This window comes from Giraffa tippelskirchi, chromosome 1, assembly GCF_054371585.1.
Source record: "Giraffa tippelskirchi isolate mGirTip1 chromosome 1, T2T-mGirTip1v1.2.pri, whole genome shotgun sequence".
NCBI classification, from domain to species: Eukaryota; Metazoa; Chordata; class Mammalia; order Artiodactyla; family Giraffidae; genus Giraffa; species Giraffa tippelskirchi.
Window position 1 is genome coordinate 102,581,459 of NC_137275.1, and position 25,954 is coordinate 102,607,412.

The 25,954-nt window shown below is 38.4% G+C and overlaps 2 protein-coding genes and 1 long non-coding RNA gene across 2 annotated transcripts in view; 2 read left to right on the forward strand and 1 right to left on the reverse strand.

Moving 5' to 3' along the window:
- LOC145504852 (neurotrypsin-like) overlaps window positions 1–13,757 on the forward strand; it is a 41,835-nt gene extending 28,078 nt beyond the window's left edge. Inside the window, 4 exon segments of the mRNA XM_081486179.1 lie at window positions 428–578; window positions 7,631–7,809; window positions 9,866–10,007; window positions 13,009–13,757. Of these exon segments, the coding sequence (XP_081342305.1) occupies window positions 428–578; window positions 7,631–7,809; window positions 9,866–10,007; window positions 13,009–13,333 (797 nt within the window). The 3' untranslated portion in view covers window positions 13,334–13,757.
- Window positions 1–25,954, forward strand: part of LOC145505566 (liprin-alpha-1-like) — a 488,322-nt gene that overhangs the window by 221,820 nt on the left and 240,548 nt on the right.
- LOC145505679 (uncharacterized) overlaps window positions 17,188–25,954 on the reverse strand; it is a 50,792-nt gene continuing 42,025 nt past the window's right edge. The window contains exon 3 of the long non-coding RNA XR_014053202.1: window positions 17,188–17,374. This is a non-coding gene — a long non-coding RNA (uncharacterized LOC145505679). The remainder of the gene's footprint in view (window positions 17,375–25,954) is intronic.

The window sequence follows — 25,954 nt, forward strand, 5'->3', positions numbered from 1 at the left end:
TTCTATGCTGAAAGCAAGTATGTCATAGATATAAGTGCCATTCTTAATAATTACATGTTGGTAATTCTCAAGTTACTGTAAATAAAAAATCAATGCTATCCCCCACAATACCACAAAAATCAAATGGATTTCCAATAACTGCAGTTTTGAGTGTGTCTTTTCTGGTTTCTGAGGTCCTCGGGAAAAAGTGAATTTAGACTGCTTCCTCTTGACAGCTATTTGTATGAATGTAATTCAAGTTGGAGGATTTTAATCAGTTGAGATTATCATAAAATATATTAGACATGCGTGGGTATGTCCATATTGCTGAAGTGGCTTATTAAATATAACTTTATGATTGAGAATGGCAAAGAAATAGAATATACCTGATCTTCTATAGCTCAGTATGAATGTGTAGGTTTAATTTGTTGTTAATTTCATATCGCAGGCCCTGCGTTCCCCATCCTGCGCCTTGCTGGGGGGAGCAGTGTGCGTGAGGGCCGAGTGGAGGTCTACCATGCCGGTCAGTGGGGGACAGTCTGTGACGACCAGTGGGATGATGCAGATGCAGAAGTGGTCTGCAGGCAGCTGGGTCTGAGGTTGGTTCTTCTTCTTTTGTTTTGCTTACATTTCTAAGTTTATTACTTCCATACCCAAAGATAGGTGTGTTTAAATTGCACATTTCTTTGAACAAGTAGAAAAAGCCACCTTTTTGATCATTGTATTTGGCGGTAGTCTCCTTGAAGAGAATGTCTATGTACCTATAGATCTAACCTGTTTGTATCTGAATTCAACTGATTTTGTATCCTTAAGAACCTTAAGCCTTTTACCACTTTTTATCGGGAGCCTTTATAGGACTCCCAGGTAGTAACTAGCACGGTCAACTGCAGTAACTTACCAAAGTCATATGATGAAACTAGTTGTGAGGCTTTAACTGAAGTTCAACTTCTTTCCCCCAAATATCGTCTAAACTTTTGCCCTTTGCTCCTTATTTGTTAGGTATGTGCTTAGAACAAAGAATGTTTATTAATGTTCAAAGGAAATAATTCCTATGCAGGATATGGCAATGAAGCTTGTGGAATAAAGACAGAAAACCAATATTATATGTTGCTTTAGTTATGGTTACTTTGGAATAGTATGGTATAATTGTGTATCCTCTGATCCTTGTCTTTAGTGATTTTGAACATTGGTATAGCAGGCCTAAAAGTTTCTCTGAAATTATACTGGCAGATCTTCTGAAGTTGATATTTTACTTTAAATTGGAAAAAAATTATTTAGCATGTTGTGGCAGGTAGGGGTGGGTTGATGTGGAGACCTCTCAAAATTAAGTCTTCTCAGTTCTTGTTTCACTTTGTCCAGTTAAGCATAGTCTTTGACACTGGAGCATGATTTTTGAACCTTGAACCGTAATTTTTTTGCAATTGTTTTTGCAACTGACCCCTCCCCTCCCACTTTTTCAAAACTGTAGGTTAATATTAAAGTATTTTAAAACAAAATAAAGGTGTTTCAACATTTTACCTCTAAATACTTCAGTGTATACTTCACCTTTTAAAAATAAGAACATTGTCCTACATAGCCAAATTATCATCACAACTAATGTCAGTGGTAATCATTCTTACATTGTTTAATATCCTGTAATATTCAGATTTCCACAGGTGTTCCCACCATGTCCTTGACGGATGGTTTCTCTGTAGCAGAATTTAGCCCAGGGCCTTGTGGTGCATCTGGACGTTATACCCCCAAAGTCTTTTAATCCAGAACAGTTTCTTGTTTTTCCTAACACTGACTTGTTGCAGAGACCAAAGACCACACCAGTTGGTTTGTAGAATATCCTCCCTTCTGAATTTGTCTCATTCTGGTTCTTGTAACTTCTGAAATGGGAGGCTAGATCCAAAAGTTTGATTAGATAAACATCACTCAAGTATTTGCTTCCCAGGTGGCGCTACTGGTAAAGAACCCACTTGCTAATGCAGGATACTCAAGAGACCTGGGTTCGATCCCTGGGTTGGGAAGATCCCCTGGAGGAGGAAATGATAACCCACTCCAGTATTCTTGCCTGGAGAATTCCATAGACAGTGGAGCCTGGCGGGCTATAGTCTGTGGGGTCTCAAAGAGTTGAATACCACTGAGCAACTAACACTTTCACTTTCATAGTTTTAAAAGTGAGTCTAAAAATCCATGTTGTAATGTAGAGTTCTTTCTTGAGAGCCAAGATTTTTTTTTTTTTTTCACTTACATAAACAGTTCTCAAACAAAGACTGTGTTGACAAACAATAGTCTACTGCATGGAAAGAATGTAGAGATAGAATCACAAGGAAGACTGTATTAATGTTGAACATATGTATGGGTTGAGTAAAGTGTTTACATCTTTCTCAAGCATTTGCTCGCTGCCATCTTTTGTATGAGGAGATTTGTGTTTGGAGAAGTGATGAAAAGGAAAAATATCTTCAAATATTCAAGACAGCAAAGATCTTCCACAAGCCTGTGTAATAACCAACAATCTAGCTTGGTGGAGATTTTCTTTTTATTATTAAGTACCCTAGGATCTGAGCTGATGCTGTTCTTTTGCTTTGTTTTTCTTTACTTTGATTTTCTACTTCTCTCATAACCTTGCAGTACAGCAGTATTCTGCAAGTGCTCTTCCCCTAGAATTTGTTTTGCTCACTTAAAGGCACAGTACTTTCAGATGCAATAATTTTTAATGTTGCATGTTTCATCTCAGTGGTACTTGCTTTGTTGAATTCCCAAAGGGAAACTATATCATGCCTCCCTGGAGTGCTGGTTACAATTTCTTTGTGAGATGCTGTCTTTGTTGACCCTCATCTTTTAATGGTGGCTGTAGATTTTGGTAGCTGGCAAGCGTCCTAAAACACAAAAGGAATAACTGTACTTAAGATATTTAAATTTGATTAATCCAGAACTCAGAGAAACATGAGGATTAGGAAAGGAAGAAGCCAAGTGTTAGAAAATTGAACTTGAGAATGCATACATATGCAGTGAAGTTTCAGATAGAGACATTTTAATTGGAGTTCCTTTTGTGCACTTAACATTAAAGCATTTCCTATGTCTTTCAGAACTCTTAAAAGCATAGCTGCTCATGGAACTGTGACATCATATTTTATTTTGTGGATATGCCATAATTTACATAAGAATTTTAAATTTTTGAGCGCTTTTTTCTTCTTAGGTTTTTTTTTTGGCTATAAAATTATCTTAAAGAAAGAACCATATTATTCCGTGGTCAAAATAAAAATTCTTCTCATGCTCTTTTTAAATATTTATTTGTTCTCTTATTTTATTGTTTATTAATTTTTAAAATACTTTATAAACATTATTAGTATGTCCAATTATTGAGCAGAAAGGAGGCCTTATTTAACAGATGAGAAAGTTAGGCTCTCTGAGATTACTCAAAGTCCCCAAATTATACTGTGAATGAAGACTGGAATCTTGAGATTTGTGGCTCCCAAGGTAGGATTTTTCATTTCATGTTACACTGTTTGCAAAATAGGCAGGTATTAATAAGAATAAATATGAATACAAGCTGAAAGAAATAGGGAAGTCAAGGGAGAAAAGTTTATTGTAGGAGGAAATTGATGATGAGCATGTTTTAGACAGACTATATATTAATGTGCCACAGACACATCACTGAAAATGCCCCAAGAGACTGAAAGAAAGTAAAGTGTTTCAGAGTCTGCTCTAAAGCCAGACAAATTTTACTATCTAATGCTGGGCAAATTGTTTAACTTCTGCAACTCAGTTTCCTCATCTGTAAACAGTGGGTAATAACATCATGGGGTTGTAGGGAGGATTGAAAAAGTTAATACATTTGAAGCTGTTAGACCAGTGTCTGGGATACAGTAATCATTCAGTATACTTCAAAATATCATTATTGGAGATAGAGGGGATTGTTTTCCAGAAAGAAATATGGACTATTGACCAGTAAAAATGAGTTTTTCATCCAAATGTTATGTGTCACAAAATGATATTTGCTGTCAAAGAACCAATCTTTTATAACCTAGCAAGTAATTCTTTTTACACAATAGAATTGCCTAACTCCATTCTGTGTCTAGTCAAAGTAGTAGCTAAATCCAGGGATTGAGTTAGTCAGGTGGTATTTTTTATTTGCTCTTTTTCTATGAAAAACAGACAAATTTTATATGAATACAATCAGATTAGCTAAATAGGTTTAGGAATGTTTTGGATACGGATCAGACATAGGATCAGTTCGGTGTCTATTGGGGATTGCTGCTGTGTAGGTCAAACAGCTTTGCATAAAATAACCTAATAAATCGATGCATTATATCAGAAAACCCCTATTCCACAAATTTATTCTGTGGTCAGATGGTGAGAAAGTAGTAAAACTGGGACTGTTACTACAAATGAACTGCCAGGGCTGATGTGGACATACTTTTCATAATGGAAGGGAAGAGAACACACAACTTTATCAAATTTACATAGTACTTATTAGCCTTTAACAAACCATGAGTCTCATGTTGCTTTCCCTGGTATTAGACAATGTCTTAAACGGCAGAGTCATCCATTTCTTTGGTATTCCCCTGAAAGCTAATACAGTCCAGGACACCAGGAAATAGGCTGAAGGACTGTGTGAATTTATAAATATCATCTTAATTTTTAATGAACTCCAAAATTAGCTGGGAAACCTAGTTTGTTTTACATCATGATTTCTTCGTGTTTTTTTTGTTTTGTTTGGTTCTTGAATTTATTGCATTAATTTTTCTGATTAGTTTATTTTAATTAAACATTTTTGTGATCATTAAAATAATGGTTGTAAACAATGGAAAATATGGAGATGCATAAGGAAGAAAATAAAACACCCAAATGATGTTTTAAGGCTGCATTATAACATAGGTGATTTTCCCCAGAGTCACTATCCGGGGCTTCTGATCTCCCATCTAGTGTTCTCCCTTAAGGAAGGAACACAGTTTAGAGGCTGTTAATCAGGGCTTTTGCTTTTTCCTAGAACCTCTACCACATCTTTGACATATTTGAAATGCAATGTATTTCAGTTACTCTGTCCAGCCTGTCTCAAGTCACTCCCAAGTAATGAGTATTTTAGGTTTGTTATTTTTTTCTTGGGAATAGAAAGCCTTTAGTTTTTAATCTTTTAGCCTAGATTTTTAGTGCAAAGGATTTTAAGGATATGTAAAAATGCATTCTAACTGTTTTAATTTGATCACTGTAAGTTGAGCATCTTACAATATGCTCAGTGGCCATGGGTATTTCTTCTTCTGTAAATAGCTTGTTTGTCTCCATTACCCTATTTTTGATGTTGGTCGTTTTTTCTTTTATTATGATAATAATAAATTATGATTATTTACTTCTAGGAATTTTTTTTTATTTGATTGCTGTTATATTTTACAAATATATCTTTCACCTTCTTTGCCTTTTGATCTGGTTGTGGTGTATTTTGCCATACAATAGTTCAAATTTATGTGTTTGGTTTATTTATTACATAGTTCAAATTTATAAGTTTAACTTTTTTTAGTCTTTGTTTTCTGATTTCTTGGTTTTTCATCTTGCTCAGGAAATTCCCTTATTACCAAGGTTATAAGAACTATGTTATTATTATTTCATTGCATTGTATTAACTTTTTAGTCATCTTGTCTTCCTCTTTCCCTCCTTCCTCCCTTTCTTTCCTTCTTTCTATTTAAATTTTGAAACCATCTGGAGTTTATTTTTTGTTTCTGAGTTTGGGATCAAATTTTATTTTCTCTCATATTGGTCCCTGGTTTTATTTTAGCACCTAGTCTTGCCTCAAGGAATTATACTCACTGAAATTTTCTTTGACAGGTCTTTTTCTTTTCTAGCAATTGTCACCGGGCAGAGACCCAAGAGACGGTCAATCTGCCTTTCTCTAAAACTCTGCTCCTATCTGGCTTCCCCATGGCCTGCATTAGTCATCCTGTCTCTTCTGCTTCTACTCTCCAGCTTTCAGTGTTCTCTAAATCAGTTTCCATATTTGCTTTCATTAATCTCTTTCCTCTAGAGCAAGGGTCAGCAAACATTTTCCGTAAAGGGACAGATAGTGAATATTTTAGACTTTCCAATTACTCCACTGAGCTTTTGTGTAGTGCAAAAGCAGCCACAGACAATAATTTGGGAATGAGTGTGGCTTTGTTCTGATAAAACCTTATTTCTGGATAGTAAAATTTGAATTACATATATCAAAATTGCATTCCTGTTTTGGTTTTAAATTCTCAAGATAGTTATAATGTAAGGAGAAAAAGGCAACTTAAATAATGGGGAATAGATGCAGTATCGTTGAAAAGCAAACTAAAAATATAAATTCTCTAGTCTAAGAATTAAATGGCTGAAAAAGGCTGAAGATACAATTTCTGAAGTCATTTATCATTTTGACAGGCAATCATGATCTTCTTCACTGAAATCTGGGGTTCTAGAGAATATGGTGTCACTTTGAATTGTGAGAGAAGTAAATTTAGTCAAATAAATTTGAGTGAAGAGATGTTTGACCATGAGTAACAGAGAACTGAAAATAACCATGGCTTAAACAAGACATGAGAAATGCCAGGCTGGATGAGTTACAAGCTGGAATCAAAACAGTCAGGAGAAACATCAACAACCTCAGATATGCTGATAATACCACTCTAATGGCAGAAAGCAAAGAGGAATTAAAGAGCCTCTTGATGAGGGCAAAGGAGGAGAGTGAAAGAGCTGGCTTAAAACTAAATATTAAAAAAGCTAAGATGATGGCATCCAGCCCCATTCCTTCATGGCAAAGAGAGGGGGAAAAGGTGGAAGCAGTGGCAGATCTCTTCTTCATGGGCTCCAAAATCACTGTGGACGGTGACTGCAGCCATGAAATCAGTAGATATTTGCTTCTTGGCAGGGAAGCTGTGACAAACCTAGACCATGTGTTAAAAAGCAGAGACATTACTCTGCCGACAAAGGTCCGTATCGTCAAGGATATGGTCTTGCCAGTGGTCATGTCCGGTTGTGAGAACTGGACTGTAAAGAAGGCGGAGCACCGAAGAATTGATGCCTTCAAACTGTGGTGCTGGAGAAGACTCCTAAAAGTCACTTGGACAGCAAGGAGATCAAACCAGTCAATCTTAAGGGAAATCGACACTGAATATTTGTTGGCAGGACTGATGCTGCAGCTGAAACTCCAGTCTTTTGGTCATCTGATGTGAACAGCTGACTCACTGGAAAAATCCCTGATGCTGGTAAAGATTGAGGGCAGAAGGAGAAGAGGTCATCAGAGGATGAGATGGCTGTCCAGCATCATTGATGCAATGGACATGAACTTGGGCACACTTTGGGAGATGGTGAGGGACAAGAAGGCCTGGTGTGCTGCAGTCCATGGGGTTGCAAAGGGTCAGATGTGACCGCGTGGCTGAACAACAACAACAAAGACAAGAGTCTATTTCTCTCTCTGGAGACCGGAGATAGTTAATTCAAGGTTGGTACGGTGGTTCCACAGTCATCAGGGCCCCAGACTCTAGCTTGTAGCTCTTTCATTCTTAGTTTGGTACTTTATGGACCAAGATAGATACAGTGGAGTGAATTGATACGGAAAATTATAAATTAATCATAAGTTTACCTTTGCCAGAGGCAAAAGAAGAAACAGGTCAGACTAACCTTCAATCTGACTTATGTTCTTATGTTTGTTCAGTGGCATTGCCAAAGCGTGGAAACAGGCGTATTTTGGGGAAGGGTCTGGCCCAGTAATGTTGGATGAAGTACGCTGCACTGGGAATGAGCTTTCTATTGAGCAGTGTCCAAAGAGTTCCTGGGGAGAGCATAACTGTGACCATGAAGAAGATGCTGGAGTGTCCTGTACCCCTCTAACAGGTAGGAACTTCACCCTGTCAACCTAGCCACTCTTGCCTTCGCCCGTATTTGGGCTTAACTTCCCTTCTCAATTTAGCTGATATTACTAAATGAACTTACAAATAAATCCCCCAAATAAGACATAAAAAGAATATACACTGTATATTATAATGCTATCTCTTTATTTATAGATATTTCTGAATTTTTCAGTTGAAAGCTACACAATCCTATAAAGTAATTAAGAATATATGATCTTGTTGCAATATATAGTACCTAGTAGTCAGAATCAGTGTACAATGCTACATTTAGGATGTTAGATTTTATAATTATACATTTAGTCCATTCATTTATTAGCCTGTCTTGACTCTCAGAATGTGTTTATAGCTGGTAAAACTATTTTGATGGGATTGTTGATTAAAGCACACTATTAAAGAACCAGGTTAACCTTTGCTGTGCTGAATATTCAGACTGTTCCAAATCACAGCATGCTTGTCAAGCTATGTCTTGTGTTGCAAGAAGGACATGTCTGAGTGCAAATGAGTGTATGTGTATGTACTTAAATGTTTGAGGGGAAGAAGAGAGAAATGGATGGGCAAGAGAAGTTGGGTCAACACAAATCTGTTGTTTCTATAGCAAAAAGAGCTTGAAGAAAAAAATTAAGGCTTTAATATTTCTTTAAAAAAGTCAAATGAAATACTTCTGACAGACTGTGAAATGCTGAAGGTCTACTTTTTTATTTACATAGCTCTGTATACACTGTTGTTTTATTAGAATAACCCATTTATACACAAAACAAATAGAAAATTTATACCAGATTGTAAGCCAGAGCACTTCATCTTCTTGAGCCTCCATTTCCTCCTCTTTCAAATGAGGATAGTCTTGTACTGTTGCTGGGATGGTCAAATGAGGTAACAGGTGTAACAATGCTTTGCAAACAGTGAAATTTTACATTAATAATGATTCTGTTGCTAGGAGACCTTAATTTACTTTGAATGATCCCAGAGATTCATGAAAAGTATGACTTTTTCCCAAGATTATTTATATATTTCATTTGGGAAGAGGGACAGTGTTTGGATTATTTTGGATGGAAATGGCCTCTTATACTTTTTGGGGAATGAATTTATTATATTGTGTATCTGCTTAGAAGCTTTTTACAGGATTTTCTGGGAATTAAGTATTCATTTAATTTCAGAAGACTGAAATTTAGATTTGTATTATCGATAAAAGAACACAGGCAAAACATGCACCCTAGTTTTTATTCCCTTCTCCAGGGGATCTTCCCAACTCAGGAATTGAACCTGGGTCTCCTGCATTGCAGGTGGATTCTTTACCATCTGAGCCACCAGGAAATCCTTTATGAATGCCTAAGGAATAGTAATAAATATTTTGACATGATAGATCACTCTTTAACCAGAGTAGCTTTTTCTGTCTTCATATTTCAGTATTTTTTCATTCACAGTTAAATTTTTCAGCTATTTCCAAGTTACTGTGTTTTTATACTTTTTAAATTAAAGTGACAAATATTGCTCATACTTTTAAGGAGATTAAAACCATAAGAAATTTCCCAAGTATTATTTAATCTGAAGAAATCTAAATAGTTACTTTGGAATTATATCAGAGTATATTTTTCTAGTTAGACACAAGAGTAGAAATAAAAGGGAAGTAGTTTGTTAGGACCGATATGTGTTATGACTTTGTTCAAGAACAATCCCGTTAATGATCTCAGATCACTGAGCACAGTTCTATGCTTGTGTGCTTAGTTGCTTCAGCTGTGAATGACTCTTTGCCACCCCATGGACCGTAGTCCTCCAGGCTCTTCGGTTCATGGGAAGAATCCTGGAGTGGGGTGCCATTTTCTTCTCCAGGGTATCTTCCCGATCCAGGGATTGAACTCAGGTCTCCAGCATTGCAGACAGGCTCTTTACTGTCCGAGCTACCAAGGACAATTCTAATAGGAGTTTAAAAAAAGGCCTCGAGAGAGATCTGGGTAGGATGATATTTCTCATGAAATTACAATGTTGCTCTGCCTTTTTCTGATCATTATTTGCTCAGTCTCCGTGTCTTCTTCTTGTCGCAGATGGCGTCATCAGACTTGCAGGTGGTAAAGGCAGCCATGAGCGTCGCCTGGAAGTGTATTACAGGGGACAGTGGGGGACTGTCTGTAATGATGGCTGGACTGATCTTAATACCTATGTGGTTTGCTGACAGCTGGGATTTAAGTAAGATCTATTGATATGAGATAGCTAAATGCCAAGCTATATTTTTAAAAGTCTTATTTTGTCACCCTTGCTTGTAATGTCTATAATACTAACAGTATATATTCTCAATTATTATCTACCTGTCTATTCTACCTACCTTCCTACCCCTCTTATCTACCTATCTATATATGGAAGTTCAGCAATTAAAAAACAATAACATTTCTTTGATGATAAATAACCATATCTTGCTATTTATCTCATTTGCCTTTCCTGCCATGACCCCTCTTCTTGAATAACTGGTTGGAGCCATGGATGACTTCTAAGTCCCGTTTTGTCTATTTAAGTAAGACTGTATGCTGTGAATGATCAGTTTTATTCTGATGCATTGCTACTATTGGATGTTGTTAGTAATAACATCACTGTATTTAAAATTTCAGAGAAGTCCAATGTCAAATTCTTTGGTATTACATTATTTCCTTTCTCATAATGTGATGATAATTATCACTTTTATTTGAGAAAAACAGCTTTCTTGTCATGAGATGACCTTTTGAACTCACCCTTGACCTCATTCTCTTAAAAACTGAGTATCACACTTTGAGCAATATATTTCATGTCACACACATAATGCATTCCAGAGTAAAGACCTAAGTTGCTTGAAGTAATTGCAAATGATGCCTTTGAGCTAATATCTGAATGAAGCCCATGGATGCCCATTCTTTCTTATTTTCCATATTGCTATGTCATACTTGAAGTAATTGTCTCTTGTTTAAAAGAAATAAGCAAAATTATATTATTTCAGCTTGAGATAGAATTAATTGCAAATATTTATTAAAACTTAAAATATGCTTTCATTCAAGCTATGTTTAAACATATATTTTTAAAGTTGTAAAAGTAATATAAAATTTTAGCAATTTGGAAAAAAGAGAAAATAAAAAACTACTCCTAATTTTTCCATTATTAAAACTTGTGTATAACTTTGTAGCAGCTCTAGTAGTAGATATATAATTTTACTATTCACTTTTTTACTTTATATTACTGTAGTCATAATTTTAATAACATAACTGATGATGTTCATACTATAATTTACTGAATATATCAATTAGTTTAAATTTTCCTGTTGTAAATAATGACATCACAAAGGTATAGATGTATGCGATTGACAAATATTTTGAATTTTCATGGGCAGTGCAGTTAATTATAATTATGAGGTCAAGGGCTATGACATGCTAGCCAAATAAATATTGATATTTAATTAATAAGAATTACTTTAAAATGCCGTTTCATCCAAGTAAATCTCTGTTAGTCTGAGAACTGTATCCCATTTTCACAAGTTTAGAAAAATTCAAAAATATTATTGTTTACTGTTCTCATATTTTTCCTTATTAGTGAAAACAACTGAATAAATGCTGATTTTTTCTCCATTTTTTATTTTATTTTATTGTTTCACAGATACATTCAGTTTTTCTTGCATATACAGAGTATCAGAACTTAATGGTTCTGAAAGTGTTCTCAATATTTGTTAAAATTCTAAATGATTACGTTAGAAGGTAGAATAGGCACCTGCTACATTTACATTTTAGTTTACAGAGGAATTTCTGAAAGAGAATGCACTTTTGGAATGAAAAAGACGGTGAACTCTGGGTTTCTTCATACAAACGAAATCCCAAAGTAAAATGACCTCTTGCTGTCTCTTACATAATCGATATGAATGGATGTAATCCGATTGCTGCATTTTGTGGAAACCTGGTGTAAGTTGAGCGTGATAGCAGTATGGAATTTAGGATAATTACTTTTTTAGCTAAGAATCGATAAGTCAGCAAAATAGAAGTCTTAGAATGACATTGAAAGTTGCATTGTTTTAATTAATTGAAATGTTTATCATGTTAAATAAATTTAATAAGTAAGTGCATAGGAAAAGATTAGGAAAATTCATTTTTCAGAGAGAAAGATCTCTTCATACTCTTAGTACAGAAATAATAAATTGGGATGGAAGTGACTAACATAAAATTTATGAGTTAGAGTTTAATTATTTATATAGACCAATTGAAAGACACTTCAGATATCTTTTAGCCCAGGGATTTCTGGAGGCTTGTTTGGATTTTACAGAACAAAAGAACTAAACTGGGGAGAAGATGAACGAAGGTAGAGATTGACTTATTTGCTAATTTTTGACTTTGTGGATCTTTCCTATTTCTACAGTGTGTGTATATATATATATATATATATTATAATATACTTCGGGTTTTTCAGTAAGGCAGTGTTACAAATAAAGTCAATTGAAACACAAATATAATTCATGAAAGTTTAAAAAATCAGATTATGTAACCTTATAAAAAGGTAGAAACACTGTTATTACTCTGATTTTGATGGGTTAAAATCCACGTTTCATCATGGATGGGAATGATGCTTGAGAAATCATTGAACCAATACATACATTTTGTTTTTATTTTTTGTTTACTTGTTTTCTTTGACTGTGCCATGTAGCTTTCAATATCTTAGTTCCACTACCAGGAATTGAACCTGCAACCCTTGGCAGTGAGTGTGGAATCCTAACCACTGAACCTCCAGGAAATTCCTCACATGGTTTATTTTGGAAGACAGGATAGGAAAGGGTCTTAGAGAACTAATGAAATCACATGCACTCAGAAGGCTTTCAGAGGCTGACGCAAGTGTTTTCACTTCCTGGTGCACTGTGTTATTTCCACGGTCAGGAATTTGACATTTATCTGTCTGCATTCTCTCTGGATGGTGGCTTAAATTGTAGACAAAACACAAGAATGGTTGGGGGAATAGGATTAATTATCCACTCGTTACCCATTCAGTCAATCAAACATTGTTAAGATCATCAAAATATGTGATGTAGTGAACACTACTGTTAGAAGTGAGTTCTCAGGATAGGAGAAAGAACAAGTACTTACCCTCTGAAGTCATGATGCTTAATGAAGTTGCTTGTTTTATGTTTTGTGGTTCCTTGAAACAAGAGACAGCAGTTCTGTGCATGATGTTTATTTTATTGCCACAGATGTGGCAAACAAGCCTCTGCAAACCACTTTGAAGAGAGCACGGGACCCATATGGTTGGAAGGTGTCAGTTGCTCAGGAAAGGAAGCCAGTTTCCTTCAGTGTTCGCGGAGACCCTGGGGAGGTCATGACTGCAGCCATTGGGAAGATGTTGGCATCTCCTGCTACCCTGGCGGGAATGGATTCAGATTCTCCCTGGGTGAGGTCCTGCCACAGCTCTTGAGTATTCATAATCCAGTAGCCACTGCACATCTAGCCACTGGTCCGGAATGTGAGAGGCTTCTAATCTCTGGCTTTTCAAAAAGTCTATTTCCCCAAATGCTCTAATTTTTAATAATTTGATTTCATATAAAAATAGTCTTTTGAGTCTTTCCACCAATGTCACAAAATTTTACTCCTAGTTTTTCTCTACCTATGAGCCCACGTTTCTCATGTATCTGAAAGATGGAAGAAAGAAACTGCAGTGTCCATTCCCCAACTGATTTCGTCACCTATTCTGCCTCTCATTTACCTAGACTTCTAATGAACTATTTGAGAAAGGGTTGAAAATAAACCAGAACAAAACAATAGGTCTCTTTCCCACCCTCCATGATTCATTTGTCTTTAGTCCTGAGGCCTTGTCAATCATTGCTTGCCAGCCAGCCATTGCTGTGTCCTAACCTAGATCTTTCAAGTTTCTCACTGGATTCCAAGGTGGATTCATTGGAGTAAACAGCCCACTTATCTTTCTAAGATATCTTGTTACTAAAAACCCATTAGCATCACTTATTATCCCCTCATTCCAAATTTCTTCAGACTTATAGTCAGATAAAAGGTACTTAGCTCATCTAACAGTCTAAAATATTCGTGTGTAGTCTTAATCACTCAGTCGTGTCCAACTTGTTTGATGGCATGGACTGTAGCCTGCCAGGCTCCTCTGTCTCTGGGATTTCCCAGGCAAGAATACTGGAGTGGGTTTCCATTTCCTTTTCCAGGGGATCTTCCCGACCCAGTGGTCCAACCTGGGTCTCCTGCATTGCAGGCAGATTCTTTACCATTTGAGCTACAAGGAAGACCTTAAATATTGTTAGATAAAGGTCCTTTTGTGAGCAGAGAGGAACTACTATATATCCTTGACAGACTTAACATCTGATGAGGAGGCCAGAATAAATATGAATGAAAAGTGTAGAGGGAGATATTCAGAAGACTTGCCAGGACTCTACCATAGCTCTGTTTGTATCTATACATGTATTTTTTGGTACATAAATGTTGAAATAACAACTGGTGGTCCTTAAGTCTCACCTCAGGCTTGAGTCAGCCCCTTTTATATCCTCCTGTTTTGAGACTCTGAAGCTGGAATCTTCATATTATAAAATAATGGGATGTGTTGAATCCCACAGTATTAACTATTCTCTGGTGGCACAGTGGTTAAAGAATCTGCCTGCCAATGCAGGAGACGTGGGCTTGATCCCTGGGTTGGGAAGATCCCCTGGAGAAGGAAATGGCAACCCACTCCAGTATTCTTGCCTGGAAAAGTCCACAGATAGAGGAGCCTGGTGGACTACAATCCACGGGGTCACAAAAAGTGGGACATGACTGAGCATGCAGTTAAGCACACATACTTTAATTTGTCAAAGTGTATGTTGATTCCTCATTGTACTCTGACCTGTGAGATCATAGTGACGTACTCCACTAATCTAGCACTGATGATACCAGGTAGAAATACAGCATTTTACCCTGTCCCTCATAGGTCATAGTTTAAATTGTTTCTGTTTGGTCTCCTTCCTTGCTACTTTCTTCCTATAAAGGATTTATGATCCTCCTAGGATTATGTGATGAATGATTGCATGTGGTTGGGAGAGATAGAGCCTGTTTGCTAGAAATGGAACCTCTTAGCCCCAGATAGCAGGTATTTGGATCATGGAGTGATCTATTCAGGCATATTCCATCAGTACTCCATGTGATGAAGTGTTATAAATACTATGCATGTGTTCTCAGCCACTTAAGTTGTGTCTGACTTTTTGCAACCCTTTGGACTATAGCCCGACAGGCTTCTCTGTCCATGGGACTCTCCAAGCAAGAATACTGGAGTGGGTTGCCATGTCCTCCTCCAGGGGATCTTCCCAACCCAGGGATGGATCACCCCCCAACCCCCCGCCCTGTCTCTTTTCTCTCCTGCATTGGCAGGTGGGTTCTTTATTACTAGTGCCACCTGGGAAGCATACCAAATACCACAATCTCAGTTCTCTGAAGACCTGTGTGGTTAAATATACACATACAGTTAGGAAAACTAATCCTTTCAATTTCCTAAAAATTTTTAATTTTCTAGGATTATATTGATAGATATATTTTTAAAAAATTTAAAAGTTGAGGGTGATAATTATTAATAAAATATGAGATTATTATTATGAATTCTTTGGTACTAATTTTGGTAATATATTAACTACTTATTTGTCCAAAGAACATTATATCTGAGCCAAATTATTCTTTTGCAGTAGAATCAGATTACCATTTATTCATCCAAAGAGATCATTACTTATCCACTTATCAAAAAGGACTGCATAATTAAAAGAGAAGTTTAGGGAAAGAGACCATGTAATGGTGCAGTTTAAAAACAATTGAGTTTTTTCACTTCTTTGGCGCTATGATAAGAGCTGTTAGACTACTAAGAGTATTCAACTATTTGAAGGCAACTCATTGACCTTAACTTTAATTGTGAATGAAACTTTTCTCAAAATTAGTAGTAGTTCAGTAGACACTTCCTAATTTTAGGTGTGTGGTAGATGGAATGCTCAAAAACAATATTCTAGGTCAGTAAAGGTGATTTAGTACAAGTGTAGTTAATGCCTATGTTAGTTGGGGGAAATTTGTAGGATGGTAAATATGTAGATTTCTTATTTTAATACTGCATTCTTTTTTAAAAATTTAAATAAATTTATTAATTACTGAATTTTCCACATCCTATCTCAAACTTACTTGCCCTGATTGCCCTAAGACTACTCTCCACCAATACTGCATTAATTCTAAAGTTCAGAGTATTAAATCTTAACAGAGATATCTTTCACACCTTCATTGTCTCTCAATTTTACGGTATAAAGTTCAACTTTTACTTTTATGCTAGATTTTATCGTTCTTTTAGGAAAAATATTATTTCTTAAAAATAATGTATTAAATCAGTTTTAGAGGAAAATTGAAATAAAGAAAACTCTGTTGTAATCAGAGTTTGAGATATATAATGAAAGGTACTATATACTCTGTTTAGTTTTCCCAAGCATTTTAAGATTTTAGAAATAAATCATGTATGTTATTATTGCTATAACAAAAAGAACTTAGTGAGGTGGTATTAATAGAATGGCTTCTGTCATTCAGTTTCTCTTCAAGCATCGAAAATCCAATGATTTAATAAAATGAATGGCTAAAATTAGGTTCAGAAATATTGTATATATTATTTTTACAAAATATGCAACTTAGGCTTTAAAACTACTTTATCATTTTTATTTTTATGGAATGTGAAAAACTGCCTATAAAACAACTAGGATGAAATGTGGAGATCGAATTCCATGTGTATATGATTTCTTAATTTTCTTAATTTCTTAATTTTACACTAAAAAGTGTAAAAATCAAAAACTTGAAGAATTTCATCTCTTTAAATTTTTTCATTGAAAATCACTTTTCCCCTTGCTCCTCTTGCAAAGAATCCCTAAATTTCAGATATAATAATAAAAAATGTAAAGTTTTAAATATATTGCATTTTGTAACATGCCTATTACAAAAATTTTTAGCTAATGTAAACAACACATAGAGAAGGTTGTTAATTTTGACTTTGCTGTATTGATTCCACTATGATGCCTGTTACATGAAGTGGGTATGATCAGAGATTAGAGAGCCAGCAACTCTGGGGCAACAAAGAAGAATTCGAGGAATCAAAGTTGGATGTGTCTATCTTGCCAACTGTGTTTTCTTTCAGTTAAAAAATGTCATCTAGTGATTACATACATGGGGTTGAACACATATTGAGTGATACTTGGTTTGTTAGCTGCTTACTTCACCTCCTTAGGTTCTGATCATTTCACCATGTTGGATGGTATTCTTTGAGTCCTTATCAATCTTAGAGGCGCAAGCTGGAGACCCTTCTAGTAACTAGATAATGTAAAGAAGGTGTATTAGTTTGCATGGACTACTGTAACAAATCACACACTGGGTGGCTTAAACAACAGGTATTTATTGTCTCACACTTCTGGAATCTGGAAGTCCAAAATCAAGGTGTGCACTCTGGTTGGGTACTTCTGAGGACTGGGAGAGAAAGATCTGTTCCAGGCCTCTCTCTTCAGCTTGTAGGTGGCTGTTTTCTCCCTCTGTCTCTTCACAACATCTTCCTTCTGTGAGTCTCTGTGTACAGATTGGATTAGAACCCATTCTAATGGCTTCACAACTCAGCCCCAGGCAGTATGCAAGCCATAATGAGGGCTTTTAATTAAACGAAACCATATTTATTGGTGTCAATAGAGATGTGTGAAAAACTCTACACATCATTTCTTTTGCATAATTCAGATAAACCCCCAGTTTGCTAGAGATCAGTATCTCAACTTTTACATCTTTAATGATTTTTATGACTTAAGCCCTTCCTTGGGAATCAATAATAAATAGGAAGCCTGAGATGGAAATTGTCCTTATTAGTTGCTTGCGTTTTTTTTTTTTTTTTCTTCTCTTCCATCATTCAAGTTACTCATGCATCCTAAAGTATATCTAAAAATTCTTCTTAAAAATCCTAGCTTTGGAATGTAATCAGTGCAGATCCTGGCCGTATGATAATTTTCAGTATTTGGCCACCCTGGACAATTTGAGCAGTTAAATATATATAGAAACAAATTATAATCATTGAATAAAACAGAAAGCCATGAATACATGCCAATATAAATAAACAGATGGATAAAATAATGCAGAATAGGATAGGTACTCTTATGGTACAATGAAGTGAATCAGCTATATGTCTACATATACCTCTTCCCTCCTGAGTCTCCCTCCCCTAAGCCCCGTCCCGCCCCTGGGTCATCACGGAGCCCCGAGCCGAGCTCCCTGCACCGCACAGCAGGCTCCCACTCACTGTCTGTTGTGAGTGGTCCAGGCCATGTTCGCAGGAGGGGACCCGAGATGCAGACGCAGAGAAGGGGAGTGTGAGGCAGGGGGTGTGAGACTAACTGAGAGTTAGGAGGCACACGTGTACACTACCACGTGTTAAGCCTTCACATTCCATCAGAAGTGGGTTCACTGTAATGATATATGTTGTGTGTTGGGGCACGGAGTCGGAGCCTCAACCAGCGCCCAAAACTCCCCGCGCAAGTCTTCTTCAGAATAAATGTTTCCATGTACAGAAAGTGAGCTGATTTAATGAATATGATAGGACAGAGTACATACATATGTGTAGTTTCCTACTGCTTCTGTAAAAAATTATCGCAGACTTCATGACTGGAGGGCTTCCTTTGTGGCTCAGTTGGTAAAGAATCCTCCCACAGTGCGGGAGACCTGGGTTCAATCCCTGGGTTGGGAAGATCCCCTGGAGAAGGGAAAGGCTACCCACCCCAGGATTCTGGCCTGGAGAATTCCATGGACTGTATAGTCCATGGGGTCACAAAGACTGAGCGACTTTCACTTTAATAACTGGCAGAAAAAAAAAAAAAAAAAACAACCCTTGCAGTTTTGAAGTTTAGAAATCCAAAACAGGGCTTGGGGCCGAAGAGATGGACATAGGTGGAGGCTCTGGAGAAAAGCAGCCTGCGGGCCTCTCCCCGGGGCGGGGCCCCGCCTCCCCGGCCGCATCCCCTCCCCCGGCGCTCTGACCGCTCCCTCTGGCCTCACGTCTCCTTTTCTGACTTCGACCCTCCTGTCTGGCTCTCTTGTCTTTTTTAAGGACCTTTGTGATTACACTGGTTCTACCTGGAAATTCTAGGATCATGTTCCAATCTCAAGATCCTTAATTTAATCACATCTGAAAAGTTCCTTTTGCCATATAACATACCATATTCACAAGTTCCTGGGATTAACAAGTAGACAACTTTGTAGGGAGAAGCATTGTTGAGTCTATCACAGCGTATCGAGAAACGTACAAAGTGCTGTCAGGGTGATGCATGACTGACATCTAAGAAATCTTGTTTCAGTTATTTATTGTTTACTTATTGTTGCAGTTGCTTAGTTGCTAAGCCGTGTCCGACTCTTTTTTGAACCCATGGACTGTAGTCCGCCAGGCTCCTCTGTCCGTGGGGTTTTCTAGGCAAGAATATTGGAGTGGGCATGAATATGAGCCAGACATGACTGGGACCCTCTCTTACACTCAGAAATAAAGATAATAAACGGGGAGAAAGAATAGAAGGATACTGGAGTGAGTGGGTTGCCAGCTCCTTCACCAGGGGATCGAACCCATGTCTCCTGCGTTGGCGGGCGGATTCTTTACCACTGAACCACCTGCGGAGCCCCAGTTATCAATTACTGTAAAGCAAATGACGCCAAAACTTAGTAGCTAAAATAGCACACACGTGTTGTTATGTCACAGTTTCTAAGGGTCAGGAAAGGGTAGCAGCGTAGCTGGGCTGTCTTGAGGCTGCCGTCAAGGTGTCTGCTGCCCGAAGCATCTCAAGGTTCACCTGGGCCGACCTGCTCCCGAGTTCGCCCAGGGCCACGGCTAAGGTTCTGTTCCCTGCGGTTGAACTGGGGTCTTAGGTCCTCATTAGCTGCTGGCTGGGGACCTTCTTTGCCGCACGGGCCCCCCTGTGGGGGAGCAGATGGCTCCGTCTCCATTGAAGTGACTGGGAGAGCGAGATCGTGAGCAGGCGGAAGTGACACCCTGCTCTCTGAAGCTGCTCTCTGAAGCATCAGCTGGCTTTTGCCCGTTCTCTCCGTTAGGAGGGAGTGAACAAGCCCAGCCTAGCCAAGCAGAAGGCCATTATGCAAGAGTGTCAATCCAGCTGCAGGCGCCCTGGGGTCATCTCAGAACCTGCCTCCACACTCATCACAGGCCTGTTTTTTGCTTCCAAACATGCAGTGCCCCTGTTAGCAGAGAAGGGTCTTCTCCACAGACTTCCTTTCCTCCCGAATCTGGGAGCACCCCTCCCCCCATTTCAAGTGTTCCCACTGTGAAAACCGGCCTTCTTGATTTCCCTTGGGTCTCACCAGCTCTTTCCCCACGCACCCTTCTCTGTTGTCAACTGTCCTCTCTGCGTTCCCACTAGATGCCTCCATTATTATTTCTTTAATTTATGTAAATTAAAATTTTAATTTGAGAATAATCTAACTTTTAAAAAATGTATATGTATAATTAGTTTTTTTAAATTTATGCATTATTAGACATTGTTTAAGAAGCTTCACGACGAAAAAGACAGACAGAAAAATATAAATCTCCTTGCTTAATTAAATTAAACCCAAATCTGAGCTCTGGCTCTTTGGGAAATTCAACCCAGAAATTTTTAGGGTGTGAATAGAGCTTCTCGACTACCAGTGACTGAATCAGATTTTTAACTTTCTACATCTTTCTCCCTTTTTCTCTCCTTCAACTTCCCTGACCAACCCCACAAAAAAAAAAAAAAAAAATTATTTTTGGCTGTGCTGGGACTTTGCTGCTTCTCAGGCTTTTCTCTAGCTGCAGCGAGTGCAGGCTGCTCCCCAGAGGCGCGCAGGCCTCTCGTGCGGAGGTTTCCCTCTCGCGGAGCTCAGCTCTAGGACGCCTGGGGTTCAGGGGTTCCGGCTCCGGCTCCGGCTCCAGAGCGCAGGCTCAGTAGCTGTGGTGCACAGGCTTAGCTGCTCTGTGGTTTGTGGAATCTTCCCTGACTAGGGATCGAACTCGTGTCTCCTGCATTGAGGGGTGGCTTCTTAAAACTGAGCCATCAGGGAAGCCTCCCAAAGCCCTTTCTCATAACTTTTTGGGTTTCATGTTGATAATCAGGGTTTTTTGTTTTGTTTTGTTTTGTTTTTAATGCATGTTTTACACCTGGCTAATTTATAGTCTGATTTGTGTGGAGTCTAAAATAGTGAGAGGAGCCTGGCTCTTTCATGAAACCAGACGATGCAAAGGATTGGGGGATGTCCCGTAGCAAGTGCGAGGGTCAGTTCATTTCTCTCTCCGCGTGTTATGATGCACCGGAGATAACCCTGATGGATTTAATCTGGTGACCTTTAGCAGCTGTCAGGCCTCAATAATTTTTACCTGTTTTGATAGTCCCCAAAATTGCTGAGGACATTACAACATAAAAAGAGCTGGTGAATATGCATAAATCTGTGGGAACTTGAGCAGTCGTTTACGTGGGTGGAGGGGGTGCAGAGGGCAGGTCTCATCCTATGCCCCTGGAGGGACTGCATTCTGGAGAGATCAAGTAGACTTTGAAAATAAACAGGGCTTTTCTCCTCTCCGCTTTCATTCATATTTAATAATAGCTAATTATCCTAAGAATTCAAAAAACTGTAAAAGAAGAGCATATGATGTGTTCTGTTTATCAAAGGGGAGCACGGGTTTAAAAAATAATTGGGCCTCTCTGTTCTTGCTAGTGGTCTCTGAAGCCAACACTAGGCATCCACTTGGCTACTTTTAATTTTTAAAATATTTTACTTTTTTAATTTTGGCTGTGTCAGGTCTCAGTTTGCTGCTTGAGCTTAGTTGCCCTGAGGCATGGGGAATCTTAGTTCCCCAACCAGGGATCAAACCCAAGTCCCCTGTGTTGGGAGGCAGATTCTTAACATCTGGACCACCAAGGAAGCCTGTTTGGTTCCCTCGAGAGTCCCTTGGACTGCAAGCAGATCAATGCAGTCAATCCTAAAGGAAATCAATCCTGAATATTCATTGGAAGGACTGATGCTGAAGCTGAAACTCCAATACCTTGGCCACCTGATGGGAAGAACTGACTCACTGGAAAACACCCTGATGCTGGGAAAGATTGAGGGCAGGAGGAGAAGGGGACAACAGAGGATGAGATGGTTGGATGGCATCACCGACCCGATGGACATGAGCTTGAGCAAACTCTGGGAGACAGTGAAGGACAGAGGAGCCTAACCTGCTGCAGCCCATGGGATCATAAAGATGGACATGACTGAGAGACTAAACAGCAACTACAACAAATTTCCAGGGGCAGCAGCCAAAATGGAAGACCATCCTATAACTGTCTTCAAGCTTTACTATCCACTCCCTACCCCTTGTGAAGGAGTTCATGTTTCAAACTATTGAATACTCCTTGATATAAAAACAGATGTAGCAATTAGTATGAGGAAGCAATAAGAACACTGCATTTTATTGCACTCTAAATATTTTATAATTTTTTAATAATCCTGTAGAAAGGCTCCATAGATCATTTTCTAAAAATGACTTTCCTGGCAAATATCAAATCAAGATGGGAGAGTGTCTTATTTTTAAAGCGATCATTTGTATCTAGACCTCTGTACTGTGTTAAACAGCCCTAGTAAAAAATGATATTCCTGTTTTATACTAATAAATGCTGTTTTTACCTGAGTAAGAAAAAAAGAAAGAAAGCTGAAAAGAGCCTGCCCTGGAGTGGGAATATCATTTACTTGAAATAGTGGCTTCTTGTTTTTATGCTTAACAGATTCTATATTACTCCCAGATTAGTGGCCACGTTACCTCTGATTACATCATCTTGAATTTCCTCCACATTCAGGCCAGAAGACAAAACAAAGCAACAACAACAACAACAACAAAAAACTCTAAATGTGAATTATGTTAGAAAATAGAAGTCAAGACCTGGTGCCTTAAGGGAAGCCTTGCTCCATGTGGAAATTGAGATTTCAGTTCTCCAACATTCAAGCTGTCTTGGAGGAATTTGGCACGTGTGAATGACCCTCTTTGGAGATGGCCTGCAGCAGTCCTGGGGTAGATGGCATTCCAAGTTCTAAGGACAAATGACTATGTCCGTCCATTAAGGGGCACCTGCTAAAGCCAATGGAAGAGGACATGGAGACAGATATCTTCTACCTTGCTTGCCCTCTCTTGACTTTAGTTTTTATTTTGTCTTGTTATCTTATTTCATTCTATTTTTTTTTCTTCCCTATATCTTTTTTTACCTATAGCCTTGGGTAACACATCACAAGGTTTGCAAACAATTCTCTGTGATGACCATTCTGATGGCCTTTGGAATTGCACCAATGACGCCCGTAATAATGCCCGTCCATCATGGAGGCAGAGAAACAGGCCCTACCCCCGCCTCCAGGTTCCCGGTCAGGATGCCAACTACTGCCTCCTGTGCAAGCCTCAGGGGTGTGCACCCATCTTCCCTACCCTGTGAAACCCTGATCCTGCTTTAATGGAGAGTCACCCAGTCTTCAGTTGCTCCATGAGGTCCAGAAGCTGAATAGAGAATTTAACCTGAATTTAGGTCCCTTAATTCAGTTTTTTATACCAATTATTTCTCCTTTTTATTCAATGATCTTAGTTGTAGATCCATAGTCTATTATCCTTTAATTTCTGCCTGAGTTTAGAAGTAAATATGGCTACAAAATAATAATGACATCTTTCTCAACTACAATTTAGTTCAATCTATTGGTTTTCTTACTCATTTAAAAATTAATTTATCAATGTCACACTTCATTCTTAATGTTGACATTTCATTTTCAACATAGGCTGAGATGCATCTTCCTGAGTTATCTATTGTTTCTGCATCCAAGTCTTCTCTAAAATGTTTGCTATCATTCTTATTTGATTATTTTGTTTTAAAATAAATTTGTTACTTACGTAAAAAAATAAAATGGAGTCGCTATGAATGAGTCTACTGTGAGCAAGCTAAATCGTGTTTTAAAATTAATTTAAAGGACTTCCTGGGTGGTACAGTGGATAAGAATCCACCCGCCAATGCAGGGCACGTGGGTTCCATCCTTGGTCCGGGAAGGTCGCGCATGCCATGGAGCAGCTACGCCGTGTGCCATAGTCACGGAAGCCCGACTCTCTAGGGCGGCGCACTGCCCCGCGGAGCCCGGCGCTGTAGCTACTGAGGCCCACACGCCCAGAGCCCGCGCTCTGCAACAGAGGAGCCGCCGCGACGAGAAGCCTGCACGGCGCAGCTGGAGCGCGCCCCCTGCCCTCAGCCGCTGGAGAAACGCCCGCACGCAGCAGCGAAGGCAGAGCACGGTCAAAAAAGCAACAACCCCAACTAAAATAAATAAATTTAATAAAAAAAAAAAAAAAGCAACAACCCAGTTGGACTTCAAATGTTGCAGTAATTTTTCCAGTTATATTTAAAATGATTTGTATATTACACTCCTCTCTTCCTAAGGAAAGAAATGATAGTATTTATCTTCACATCTTCAGTATTTAGCATTCATTTAATAAAATGTCTATTTTAAATAAAGACATTTCATATGAATAAAAGACATTTTATTAAATGAATAGCTAAAAGTAATATCTAAAATGACTATGAGAACTAGTTTACGCAGGAATCATTGTTAACAGCACTGAGTCTAAAAGGATGTTTATTCTGTGCTTCCTGTATATCAGATACAGTTTTCAAGTACTTTGCATGAATTAATTCATATATCCACCAACAAATTCATGAAGTAGAGTGGCAATTACCCTGATGTACTGCAGGAGGCCCAGGAGACCCAGGTTCGATCCCTGGGTCAGAAAGATCCCTTGGAGAAGGAAATGGCACCCCACTCCAGTATTCTTACCTTGAAAATCCCATGGACAGAGGAGCCTGGGGGGCTACGGTCCATGGGGTCACAAAGAGTCAGAAACGACTGAGCGACTGAGCAGGCACGCTCATGCATGCACGCACACCTTGGACACACCGTCCATCATCACAAGGTTCCCATTAATTACATGGTTTTGAGCAGAGTGGTGGCTTCAGTGGATTTGTATTTTAAAAGGATCCCTCTGTTTCCCTTTGTGTGTGGAAGGCAGTTTGCACGGGATGAATAAAGATTCATTTGACTTTTTGGTTTAAAACATACAGGTAGATAGTGTTCAGTGGAGGGAGGGATACTAGATAAGTATGTGCTGAATTTCATTGCCTGAAAAACATAAAAGAAAAGTCAAGGATGGCACCAGCCACATAAACAAGCTAGTTCGTCTTCTGTCGCTCGATGTGGAAAGCAAACAGAAACTAATAAGGACTCTTAATCAAGACCTCGCTCATCATTTGTGGTGCTTTCAAGATGTGTCAAAATGTTTTCCTCATCAATTATTTTTCTGAAGTGAAGAATGCATTTTCTCCTTATAAAAAAAAATCTCGTTAAAAAACTACTGAAGGCTTTAAACAACAGTGTGCAATAGAAAAAACAGCCTAGGTCCTTAGGCACAAACGATTTTCAATTCTATTCAGAGAAGTCTTTTCGCATCCTGACACTCAGAAAATGAACGATTCCAAAGAGCACACAGAACTGCGCCGTAGGGCTGCTTGGAGCTCTTTGGAATTGGAACTTGTAACCAACCCAAACATTTTTATCAGCTCCATAACAATACCCAAGTCAATAATAAAGGGGGGGATTCAGTTGCCAATCCAGATCCAAAAGACAGTGGCCTTAAAAATAAACAGCCCAATCAAAGTGACATTGATGCTGCCTTGAAACAATGAATATTAGCTCTGTCACGGCTTAACTGCATCGAAGTGCCATATTCTCTCTGGCTCTCACCTTAGAAAATCTCCCAAGGAAAGAGAGAAAACCACCTCAACAGATTCATTTTAGCTGCAGCCATAACTTAAGTTGCCTTCGACTTCAGGTTGGTGTCTGCCTGCAATTTTGCAGATGCTCATCATGGGTAGAATCCTGGTTATTCCACATGGAAAGGGGTTTTTTATTTCTCCATTATATCACTCTGATTCTCTGCCCCTATACATTTAAAGGGTGAGGTAGATTCTGTGAAACAAGAGGAATTCCTTGGTTTTTTTTTTTTTCCCCTGGGGCAATTATGTTCTTCTCTAATCTTGACCTCCAACTTTGAGGAGAAAACTTTTGAGTTCCTCCCAGCCCTTCAATAAAGAT